The sequence below is a fragment of the Mytilus californianus genome, unplaced genomic scaffold (genome assembly GCF_021869535.1).
Source record: "Mytilus californianus isolate M0D057914Y unplaced genomic scaffold, xbMytCali1.0.p SCAF_3, whole genome shotgun sequence".
NCBI classification, from domain to species: domain Eukaryota; kingdom Metazoa; phylum Mollusca; class Bivalvia; order Mytilida; family Mytilidae; genus Mytilus; species Mytilus californianus.
Genome location: NW_026262679.1, coordinates 63,250,621 through 63,263,338, shown reverse-complemented (window position 1 = coordinate 63,263,338; position 12,718 = coordinate 63,250,621). Strand labels below are relative to the sequence as shown.

At 32.5% G+C, this 12,718-nt stretch overlaps 2 protein-coding genes across 3 annotated transcripts in view; one reads left to right on the top strand and one right to left on the bottom strand.

Annotated features, from left to right (window-relative positions):
• The window catches only part of LOC127733126 (TNFAIP3-interacting protein 2-like), a 205,881-nt gene that overhangs the window by 138,879 nt on the left and 54,284 nt on the right, over positions 1-12,718 (top strand). The window lies entirely within an intron of this gene.
• The window catches only part of LOC127733110 (tudor domain-containing 6-like), a 102,053-nt gene that overhangs the window by 66,822 nt on the left and 22,513 nt on the right, over positions 1-12,718 (bottom strand). For both annotated transcript variants that reach the window (XM_052242392.1, XM_052242393.1), the window contains exons 2-4: positions 6,322-6,430; positions 3,364-3,412; positions 2,358-2,449 (exon numbers count right to left, since the gene is read on the bottom strand). In XM_052242392.1, coding sequence (XP_052098352.1) covers positions 2,358-2,449; positions 3,364-3,412; positions 6,322-6,422 — 242 coding nt within the window. In that variant the 5' untranslated portion in view covers positions 6,423-6,430. The remainder of the gene's footprint in view (positions 1-2,357; positions 2,450-3,363; positions 3,413-6,321; positions 6,431-12,718) is intronic.

Genomic DNA, 12,718 nt, shown 5'->3' with positions numbered 1-12,718 from the left:
AAGTCCTTGCGTGTAAAGCATAAGAAGAAACTTTTTTTCTCAAGTTTCAAGGGTGAAAAAGGGAGTGTGTGCTATGCATGAGTGCGTTTTATACACACCTAAAGACGGTAATCTGTCTCATAATGAAAATCAGGAAAGTCAATAAAAAGAAACAATATTTGTTTAGGACATTTTGCTCTGCCTGCACAATCACAATGAAAGAACCTTAGTGAGCGCGCTCTCATACCCCAGGTCCCCACATTGTCATTGGAGAAATAACATAATTGTAAAAAAAAAAAATTGTATCAGAAAAAAAAATTGAATCGTAATTTCCTGTCAATATGCACATCTACATAGTATGTCCTTATTATCTACACAGTTTCATGAAATTCTGTTGTGTGGTTTGAGAGGAGTTGTGCTGACAAAAGGTTGCAGTAGTATATTGGGCAAATAAGTTCAAAGGGGCGTAACTCCTGGAAAAAAATTGAATCGTAATTTCCTGTCGATATGCACATCTACGTAGTATGTCCTTATTATCTGAAAAGGTTTCATGAAATTCTGTTGTGTGGTTTGAGAGGAGTTGCGATGACAAAAGGTTGCAGTAGTATATTGGGCAAATAAGTTCAAAGGGGCGTAACTCCTGGAAAAAAAATGAATCGTAATTTCCTATCGAAATGCACATCTACGTAGTATGTCCTTATTATCTGAAAAGGTTTCATGAAATTCTGTTGTGTGGTTTGAGAGGAGTTGCGATGACAAAAGGTTGCAGTAGTATATTGGGCAAATAAGTTCAAAGGGGCGTAACTCCTGGAAAAAAAAATGAATCCTAATTTCCTGTCAATATGCACATCTACATAGTATGTCCTTATTATCTAGAAAGGTTTCATGAAATTCTGTTGTGTGGTTTGAGAGGAGTTGCGATGACAAACTGTTGCAGTAGTACATTAAAGTAAATAAGTTCAAAGGGGCGTAACTCCTAGAAAAAGAATTGAATCGTAATTTCCTGTCGATATGCACAACTACATAGTATGTCCTTATTATCTAAAAAGGTTTCGTGAAATTCTGTTTTGTGGTTTGAGAGGAGTTGCGTTGACAAGAAACAGGACTGACGGACTGACGGACGGGTCAAAAACATTATAAAATGTCCATTGAACTGATAAATCTTAAGTCAGAAGCTTCCCATATATTTAAGCCTTCATCATAAATAAGACTATAGTTGAAGTGACCACAAATTCATGGTAGACTACTCAAAACTAACTTTACAAGGGACTGACACACAGACCCAAAAACATAATGCATCATACTATCGTATGCAGGGCATATGATAAACTAGCTGCGGAACAGTAGCTCTTAGGTCCTTATGTTATTTTTTGACTATTTGCGGACCATAGAGCTACGGATTTTTCCTATTTCAAAACGTTCAGAATTGTGACCCAGGTTCAGGTTGCACTTATTTCCCCAAAATTTATTGTTTATCGTCCATGCAAAGCTTGTCAATATATATAGTTAGTTTCGTTAGACATTTTTCTAGGATATGACGTACCTATTTATGTTTGAATATTCATTTCCTTAATACTATTATCTAATTATTCCCATTTGTATACATTCTCCGCCTATTTTGTTCAGCCATATTGAATCTCGTAGTGACGTCACGAAAAACAAGAAAAGATAACTCTAATATCCTCGATCTCCTATGTTGGAGGTGAGGAACGCCTACGAAAAACAAGAAAAGATAACTCTTTTAATAAAACACGTGTTGGTTTGTTTACTTATTTCTAAGCGAGAATTGAGTGTTTTGAAGGCTTTACAACATTAATTCATACGAAATATTTAAATTGCTGGGAAAAATTATTATTTCCGTTAGTATTTAACTTTAATGACAAGTTATTTCATTCAAAAAGTCATGAAAATAAAATAAAAGACAACGTAAACAAACCAACACGTGCTTTCTTCCAAGAGTTATCTTTTCTTGTTTTTTGTGACGTCACTACGAGATTCAATATGGCTGAGCAAAATAGGCCGAGAATGTATACAAATGGGAATAATTAGATAATAGTGTGAAGGAAATGAATATTCAAAAATAGATACGTCATATCCTAGAAAAATGTCTAACGAAACTAACTATATATATTGACAAGCCTTGCATGGACGATAAACAATACATTTTTGGGAAATAAGTGCAACCTGAACCTAGGTCGCAATTCTGAACGTTTTGAAATAGGAAAAATCTGTAGCTCTATGGTCCGCAAAAAGTCCAAAAATAACATAAGGACCTAAGAGCTACGGTTACGCAGCTAATGATAAACTCAATTTCATTTGTCTCAACTATTGGTTACCCCTCCAAATTTGCTGTCAAAACAGTCAACATATCAACTTACCCAAAGGTGCTCTTTAAGTCTGCTCGTTTAGATACCATCATCTTTGCATGTAATACGTTTCCAGCTCTACTAAACAGGTTTGATAGACCATCCTATAAAATTGATAGCAAAATAGGAAAGTGATTCTCAAATTTCAGCAACAATAATATGATTTTTAAAGAAAATTCGTAGGACAGGATTTCAAGAATGTTAATTTTAAGTCAAAATTGCTGAACTTTTTCACGATATTTACGTGCATTCTTTACATTTATAATACTATTTTCCAGATGTTTTATTTGATATATTTTAGAAAGTATTAAGTTGTACATAACATTTTTCAATGTTCATGAGCATTTTTTGTGCAAAATTTCATAAAATTTTGAGAGATCATCCATCCATTTACGTACCGGTTACCTTAAGCCTGCCATTTGTTTATGATCATTCACCGTCACAAAAATGCTTTTACAATAGTGCATTTGATTTTGAGACATGCTAAGGGAAGAGCTTTTTTTTCACGATAACAGCAATTTTGGGATATGTTGAAAGAGATTTTTTTCTATCACTACGAAAATTACCAATTTGTAATTTAATTTTTTTGAAAAAGAAAAGTTAGGGTTGGAGCATATAAATTAGGGTCAGTTGGGCAACTGGAAACACCTTTTTTACGGGGGTAGTTATACACACAAATTAAATAAAAGCATTGCAAAATAGAACAATTAACAGGAAATACTTTCTTATTTGAATGGACAGGTAGGAAACACTGGCAGACATGTGACAAAATTGTCAAGTCACAAATGGAGATTTGAAGATTTTCAGCTGGTCTCATAACTGGATTTTTTTTTATGATAGCTTTATAGCTGTAACTTATCTAATGCTGATACCACTTACCCTATGATTAACATTCTGGGGACATAGACAAAAGATACCCATATATCTTTGCATTTTTCGGACTAAAAAAAAAGTAGCAAACATCAAACAAAAACATTGTATTGGTTTTATAGAACCTATAGTAGTCTAAAATACTTACATCTGACAGTTCTTTAGGTATGCCTGTAATATACAATTGGACCCCTTCTCTGCAAAATTAAATGACAGATTAAGGTTTAATAAAAACTACAGCAGTTTCAAATTAAAATGAACCAGAATTTCAGCTTTAAAGGCTTCAACTTTCCAACAAAACTATATATCTTAAATACAATACAAACAAGTCTAAATTGAAAACAACGTTCAAACCTATGATTGTGTTGGATAAAAACTGCAATTTTTATATGTGTGCATGCAAAACAAATTTCTTTGTAGAGGGGTCTAAATACAGCACAAACAACATTTTCCAAAAGACCAAAAAAGTGAAAAAGTTTATTCTAACAAAATGCATTTGACTAGCAGGTCGAACAACGGATGTTCTTAAACCCTGCTGACTGCCATTGGCGATTGCCAAATAAACGGATCACCAGATGTAACCAAATGGATCTTATTTATTAATTTAATACCAAACAGAAAACAATAAACTTGCGAAAAAGATGGTATACCGCAAACAAAAGGTGCAAAAATTAGTCAACACTGATTTGCAGGTCTGTGCTTGAGTTCTTGTATCTAAAATTAACACTGTTCTTTGGATATGATATACATTGATAGCATGATCATAATATGTCTATGAAAGAAAACAGTTCACAGACAGTGTATAATGAAAAACTAACTCAGACTCTCAGAAGAGCACAAGGTTTTGTTTTAAGTCTGAGACCACTGAAACCTTAACCTTTGTTCTTGATTTTTCCTTTTGCATGAGCAAGAACTGTGAACTCTTCTTTAGCACCTTTACTGTTTTTTTTATCCCAATTTAAACAACATATCTGGTAATTTCTGCATGATTTATGGTACATGTACATATGTAATTTCAAAACTTTTTCACTTGATTTTAGTCAATCTTCTTTCAACTTAGACTGAATAATTCAGCAAAAATAGTATTCAGTCTACTCAAATAACACAAAACACTATTTCTTGCATTCTTTTTTGATTTGGCAATAAAATTTGAAGGGTCAGCAATCAAACTTAGAAGTTAGAGGTAGGAAACAGACATATTTTTATTGGCCTTATCACAAATTTTGCCCTTTTTGGGTGAATATTTTTTTATTAAACATCTAAAATACAATACATATATATCTAAGTGAAGACTGGACTCCCAAATGTATGCTGAACTTTATGTTTGAGAAGCAGAAATCTGCAACATTGAACAAGTGAATGAAATTCAGTATTTTCTGGGGTTGCTTCATGTACTCGAACAAAATGTATGTCTTACAAAATAAGCAATGAAGTTTTACCACATCTATTAAAAGATACTTACAACATTGTATTTCTCTTTGCAATTCATTGTATTGAAAATTAAACATCTGAATATTTATTCTATCATTACTTGAATAATATCAATAAGAAAATTCTTCAACAAAAGTGAAGTGCAAAAAAAATAAATGGGGAATGTGTCCATGGGACACAGATGATGCCCCCACTTGCATATCACGTTATAAAGGCACATAACTCAAGAACTGTAAAAGTAACACTACCCAAATTTGTACTTGATCTGAGTTTTGTGGTAATTAGCATTGTGCATAAGTTTCATAACATTTGGTTGAGGCAAACTAAAGTTTGAGAACAGAAACGAATATTTCAGCAATTTTTCCATTTGTAAAGGGGCATAACTCTAAAACGGTATAAGTGACACCACCCAATTTCAAACTTGATCTGTGTTTTGTGGTAATAAACATTGTGTATAAGTTTCATAACATTTGGTTGAGGCAAACTAAAGTTAGAGAACGGAAACGAAAAATTCAGCAATTTTTCCATTTGTAAAGGGGCATAACTCTAGAACAGTAAAAGTGACGCCACCCAAATTCAAACTTGATCTGTGTTTTGTGGAAATAAGCATTGTGTTTAAGTTTCATAACATTTGGTTGAGGCAAACTTAACTGTTAGAGCTACGGCGGGGGCATAAATAATAAACTGCTTCGCTGAGCGCAGCTGGATACGCCCGCAGAGGTCCAACCCTGAACAGTTGGGGCAAAAATGGACACAATATTCAAGCTTGATATAGGTCTGAATTTGGATTGTAATTTAATATTTGACATATTATAGGTTTCTGAATAAATGTAGTCAAAGAACTTGAAATCGGTTATATGAATTGAATTTATATTCAATTAAAGATTTCTTGCTGTTGTGCAATACACTGTGCTGTTGCACAATACTTGGTAAATCTGTTGTCAGACTAAAAACACATAAAGCTCAATTTCTTCTCAATGTCATATTTGAAATTTATGAAAATCAATAGGGAGATTACATCAATAGCTATAAATAATTCACCAAAGTTTCATGAGAACTGCTGAAAGCATTTTTGAGTTATTGTCTAAAAACTGGAAAATCCCCCCTTTTTTAATGAATAAAACCCCATAACTCAGAAATGTAAAATCTAAAATTTATAAAATTCTAAAGGGAGCTTACATCAACAGATATAAACAATACTAAAGTTTCATGAGAACTGCTGAAAGCATTTTACAGTTATTGTCCAAAAACTGGAAAATCCCCCTTTTTTTATGAATAAAACCCTGTAACTAGGAAACGTTAAATCTAAAATTTATAAAAATCCAAAAGGGAGCTCATGTCAATAGATATAAACAATTCACCAAAATTTCTTGCAAGTTGGTGAAAGAATTCTTGAGTTATTGTCGGAAAACTGCAGTATCCCCCTTTTTTAATGAATAAAACCCCAAAACTTGGAAACGGTAAATCTGAAATTTATAAAAAACAAAAGGGAGCTCACGTCAATAGATATGAATAATTCACCAAAGTTTCATGCATATTGGATAAAGCTTTTTTGAGTTAATGTCTGACATGTTGACGACGGATGGACGGACAAACGGTCAACAGTATACCATAATACGTCCCGTAAACGGGCGTATAAAAACCTGACTCCAACTCTGTAATTACTGTCACATACTTCTTATCCTGATTCTTTCGGATGTTTCTTCCTGGTCCTCTGTCATATGAGTTGAACTGTTTGTTATCAAAGTCATCTCTTCTTGGATCCCACGAATCCATTTTCAAAGCTAAAAAAGCAACATTGAGTTTATAATTTAGGCCCTAACACACATGTTTTCACTTGATGTCTGTTCCCTTTTTATAATGTTAACTTTGTATCATGTACATATTTGTACAGGCATAAATTTAGAGGTGCTAGGCTTCAGTGTAATTTGAGTGTTTCTTTTTTTGTTATTATACTGATGCTAAAGTTAACCACATTGATGAAATAGACCTGAAATTATCAAAATATTTCAATATCCTGGTCAGTTTATTTTCGACTTCCATGTAAAAATGTCCCTTTGATATATTTTGCCTGTCTTTGGTAAAGGAAGGACATATGCATGTGCTAGTGTTTAATGATGTGGTCATTAGGGACTTTCCTTTTAGAATTTTCCTCGAAGTTCAGTATTTTTGTGATTTTACTTTTCAGACATTGATCCACCATTTTCTAGTAGACTAGTGCGTAAGGTGAATTAAAGAGCCTGTGTCTCTCACCTGCATCTTCAACATGGCCACTTTTAAGTAAAAATCATTATTATTATATAAAGGTAGACATGGTAGATTGGGGTCTAAATTAAAATCCATAGAATTTTTTAATAATTTGTCAAAATATAGTTTATATATATATATCATCTTTTTTTTCAAAAATATAATAAAAAGTATGGTTCACTGGGCTTTTTTTCACGTGACAAGTTTTGCAAAATTGTCAGATTTAGTATAGATTATGCATGGAAAACCCAATTTTTTGTGATGAAAAGAAAACTTCCCCATAGAATTTTAAGATAAAATATGAGAAGATAGCTCTAATAATATGCTTTCAGATAAAAAATAAAATGCTTCGCTGAGCGCAGCTGGATACGACCGCAGAGGTCCAACCCTGAACAGTTGGGGCAAAAATGGACACAATATTCGCGCTTGATACAGGACTGAATTTGGATTGTTATTAAATATTTGACACATAATAGGTTTCTGACACCGAATAACTGTAGTCTAAGAACTTAGAATTGGTTATACGATTTGAATTTATATTCAATTTTTTGCCCCCCCCCCCCCTCCCCCTTTCCCCTATTTTTTTAGCTTTTGTGAAATACACTATGCTGTTGCTTATTGAACCCCCCCCCCCTCCTTTTTTTTGCCAAAAAAATAATATTTGAAGAAATTTTCTTTTTAATTTCTGAAATCTGAAATGAAAAAAAAAAATTGCACCCCACAATTTCTTTTTTTACCCCCCTCCCCCCTAAATTTTTTTTTCACCCCTAACCCTCCACTTTTCTTCCAAAAAAAAATTCTTTCCCTCAAGATATGGTCATAATCTCAATTCAAATTTCCAATAGAGTTTGCAACCATAATTACCAATTTAAATACATCATAAAAGTCTTAAAATAGAAAATGACATACATAATCATTGCTAAAATTAATATTCCTTTAATAGTAACTTCTAAGAATAAATTGACAGCTAATCACCTCAAGACAATACAAAATTTCTTTATACATAATTTCAAAGCAGTCTAAGGGAGGTAATCCAAACATACACAACATTGCACTTTAAATGTGTTTGGATTACCTCCCGTACACTGCTTTTAAATTGTCCATTAACCAGGAAACCTTTGTTTTTCCCCATTTTTTGCCCCTAATTCCTAAACGGTTTGAGCCATAACCCCCCATAGTCAATTATAACCATCCCTTTGTGGTATGGAAACTTGTGGTATTATTTCAGAGAGATTCATACACCATTCCACAAGTTATTGTCTGGAAACCAGAAAAATGCTTATTGGGGCTCTTTTTTGGCCCCTAATTCTTAACTGTTAGGACCATAACCCCCAAAATCAATCCCAACCTTCCTTTTGTGGTTATAAACCTTGTGTTTAAATTTCATAGATTTCTATTTACTTATACTAAAGTTATTGTCCGGAAACCAAATGTCTTCAGTTGACGATGATGTGATACCAATATACGACCACAAAATGTTTTGTGGTCGTATAAAAATGCGCTCCGCCTGGAGCAGCTGGATACAACTTGCAGAGGTCGAACTCTGAACAGTTCATGCAAGTATGGACACAACATTCAAGCTTGATACAGCTCTGAATTTGGATAGTGATTAAACATTTGACACATTATAGATTTCTGGCATAGAATAAATGCAGTCAGATAACTTAATAAAATGCTTCGCCAAGTGCAACCTGATACGACCGCAGAAGTCGAACCCTGAACAGTTGGGGCAAGTTTGGACACAATATTCAAGCTTGATACTGTCTGAATTTGGATTGTGATCAAATTTTTGACATATTATAGGTTTCTGACACAAAATAAATGTGGTCAAAGATCTTAAAGAGGTACTAAAACGCACATAACAAGTTATTCTTATCTAAAAGTTCTAAATAATTATAAAAAATGCAAAAAAACAGAAGCAATTTGGTCCACTAATTATGGAGATAATAGCGTGGAAAGTTCAACTATTTTTACCTTTGGGAAAATCCAATCAACGCTACTTCCGGAAACAGCACTAAAACCAAATCCACCGGAAGTGACGCACTGTGGGTCACTTCTCGTTGTTTAATAAATGAACTTTCTTCTGATCGTTGACTTAAAGCACTGCCAATAAATTTCACTACCCATTCAAGGCTCATTCTTCATTATGGCCAATTTGTCAAAAGGAACAAAATATGTTTCAGAAGGGATGTGTATTTATAACGTGTTTCAACAGAAAAAGGGGGGATGGGGTTGGGATAATTCAACATTGAGTTTTCAACTGAAAACATTGTTCCTGATCGTAGAACTGAGACAAATTGACGGTCAATATATTATTAATCTAGCTATTAATTAAAAAAAAAATATTGAGTCTTGAAAAAATATAGTTTATATTTACATGTACGTAAAGATGCATAACATCTTGACAAGATATGACGGTAGAGGCTTCTGTTCCATGTAATAATAATAATTAATTGCCAGTTAAAAACCGGGTATGTGTAATACCTTTTTAATAATGTTAATTATCAAAGTATAAAGTTTATCACTTTATAAACAACAGGTGGCATTTCTGCATGGCCAAGTTGTTAATTACCTGATTGGAGGGATAATAGCTACCGTTTGATCTTTATTACCTTACTGTATACAGGATGTTTACTTATCAGTAGTATCAAAGTGCAGACTTTTAATTATTAGGATCAAAAGGTGATTGAGAGGATTAATATTTTTCTTGTTTGGTTATTTATTTGTCATTGCTTAAATTTCGAATGAAAGAAAAGTTCAATATTTTAAAAGCAGTATGGTATATTTTTTTTTTATTTAAAAAAAAAATTGGTGTGATCATAACACTCAGGATTTAGGACACAAGTTATTTTGGAATGCGCACCCCTTTTTCTAAAGATTTTATATCAATGGTATCATAGGCCTGTGATGACAAACGTACTGAAAGTTACAGGACAGAAAGTAACAAATTTGATAATACAAAAGTCACACATACTATTTGTTTAGTTTTGTTTGAAAACATAGGAAAAATTTCTACAATTGTTTTTTTGGTTACTTGCATATATTCATTTTTCAATTTATGAAATAGTTCATTTAAACCTAGAGTGATGAATAGATGTTAAATTTTATGCATGAAAAGGATATATTTATTGGCACTATGTCATAATGAAACCATTTAAGTACCAAGCCACTTTGACAAATTGTTATCTTTACAATTATTTTTTATTATTGATTTTTCAGAATAAATTTTGTTTACAAAGTTGCCATATATATAAAAGTTCTAGAAAAAATACAAAAATTATTTTGACAAATGTTTTCTACATTTCAACCCACTAAAAACTGAATTTTGAATTTTTGTACTGTGACTTTCTATCCTACATTCGTCCGTAGGTAGGACTATGCTCATGATGCTGGGATCTGATATAACTTTAGTATATATGACACATATAGCAATATTTTTACATAAGGTCCAAGGACTATGACAATCATATATACTTGTACTGATTTCCATTTTAAAATTTTGTTTGATTTTCAAATCTCCGTATAGGTTAATTACAAGTCTATCCAGTATTTCATTTTTAATGAAATAGCTTGATCAATACATATTCAGGTTTTTGCTAAACCAGTCAAGCAGATTACTGTGACTGACAGTTCTCAATTCTTCACATTATCTGGAGAATAAACTTATATAATTTTGAAATGCTGCTGTAGCCAACTAAAGTCGTAAGAAAGAGAATTTTTATTTTTTTGTAGCTCAGAAAAAATCGAACTCCGTCGTCTTTTGGAAGCACGTGTTGGGAGTGTCTTATTTTGAATGCCGTTTTCAACCATGGAAAATAACATGCACGGTTCTACTTCTGCTTCTACGGCCACTTTAGGATGCACATGTTAATATTTTATAGAAAAAAAGGTTGATTTGTGCTTTTGGTTTTTCAATACTTTTCTAATTATAAACATTTGATTAAAATATTTATGAGATTATCAAGCCTCGATAAATGGTTATCAATATTCTCAATGTAATAATTGTCACCGTTATATTTCAACACTGTTTTTTTTAATTTAGCAAGCCGTGATCTGTTTGCATACGATATAACACACGTATTTGATCAGGGTTACCCACTGTGCGTTACTTCCGTTGGGTATAAGTAGTGCGTTGTAGTGGCATGTTTTACTAAATCGTTCAGGTGTTCAAATGATAAACTGACAGTAATTTGCAAATATCTCCATAATTACAAGATGAAATTTTATCGGGTTTTTTGCATTCTTAAACGTTAATTACGAACTTTAGAATAAGACAAACATGATTATAGCGTTTTAGTACCTCTTTAAAAATTTGTTTTTGAAACACTGCTTCGCTGAGCGCAGCTGGATACGCCCGCAGAGGTCCAACCCTGAACAGTTGGGGCAAAAATGGAAACAATATTCAAGCTTGAAACGGGTCTGAATTTGGATTGTAATTAAATATTTGACATATTATTGGTTTCTGAATAAATGTAGTCTTAGGACTTGAAATTGGCTTTATGAATTGAATTTATATTCAATTAAAGATTTCTTGCTGTTGTGCAATACCCTGTGCTGTTGCGCAATACTTAGTAAATCTGTTGTCAGACTATAAACAAAAAAAGTTCAATTTCTTCTCAATGTCATATTTGAAATTTATGAAAATCAATAGGGAGATTACATCAATAATTATAGAATAACTAACAGAAGAATTCAAATAGAGAAAAATATTCAACGAGTGACTGAACAACACATTAAGTCACGAATGCGCGTAGTGCATGAGTTAATTATCAGTGTTATTCGGTCACGAGTTGAATATTTTTCGATATTTGAATTCTTTGATTAGTTATTCTTTTTATTACATTGGCAAATGGCTTTTTTATGAAATAAAGTAGAAAATGTAAGGAACTATATCTTTTTCTACGCATTCACAATTTGTTTTGATCCGACGTTATCGATGTCTTGACAACGCCTATTGTTGTGTGACGTCAGAGGAGTGAAATAACCACGTTTATTTCACATGTGAAATTATCGGTTTTTATTTCACTGGAAAATCAATGTAATTCATTGCAACCAATGTAATAACTATAAATAATTCACCAAAGTTTCATGAGAGCTGCTGAAAGCATTTTTGAGTTATTGTCTAAAAACTGGAAAATCCCCCCTTTTTTAATGAATAAAACCCCATAACTCAGAAATGTAAAATCTAAAATTTATAAAATTCTAAAGGGAGCTTACATCAACAGATATAAACAATTCACCAAAGTTTCATGAGAACTGCTGAAAGGATTTTTTAGTAATTGTCCGAAACTGGAAAATCTCTCTTTTTTATGAATAAAACCCTGTAACTCGGAAACGTTAAATCTAAAATTTATAAAAATCCAATAGATATAAACAATTCACCAAAATTTCTTGCAAGTTGGTGAAAGCATTCTTGAGTTATTGTCAGAAAAATGGAAAATCCCCCCTTTTTTAATGAATAAAACCCCAAAACTTGGAAACGGTAAATCTGAAATTTATAAAAAATGAAAAGCTCACGTCAATAGATATAAACATCTCACCAAAGTTTCATGCATATTGGTTAAAGCTTTTTTGAGTTAATGTCCGACATGTTGACGACGGACGGACAGACGGTCAACAGTATACCATAATACGTCCCGTAAACGGGCATATAAAAATATGAACCCTCACAAAAATTTGAAGAAAAAAAATTCCCCCCCACCCCCTCCCCCAATTTTTTTTTGAAATTATGAAGATTATTTTCTTTTCAGGAAAAATGAACAAGTTCAGAGAGTTCTATAAACTTTAACACAAGTTATTGTCTTGAAACTAGAAAAATGCTTGTT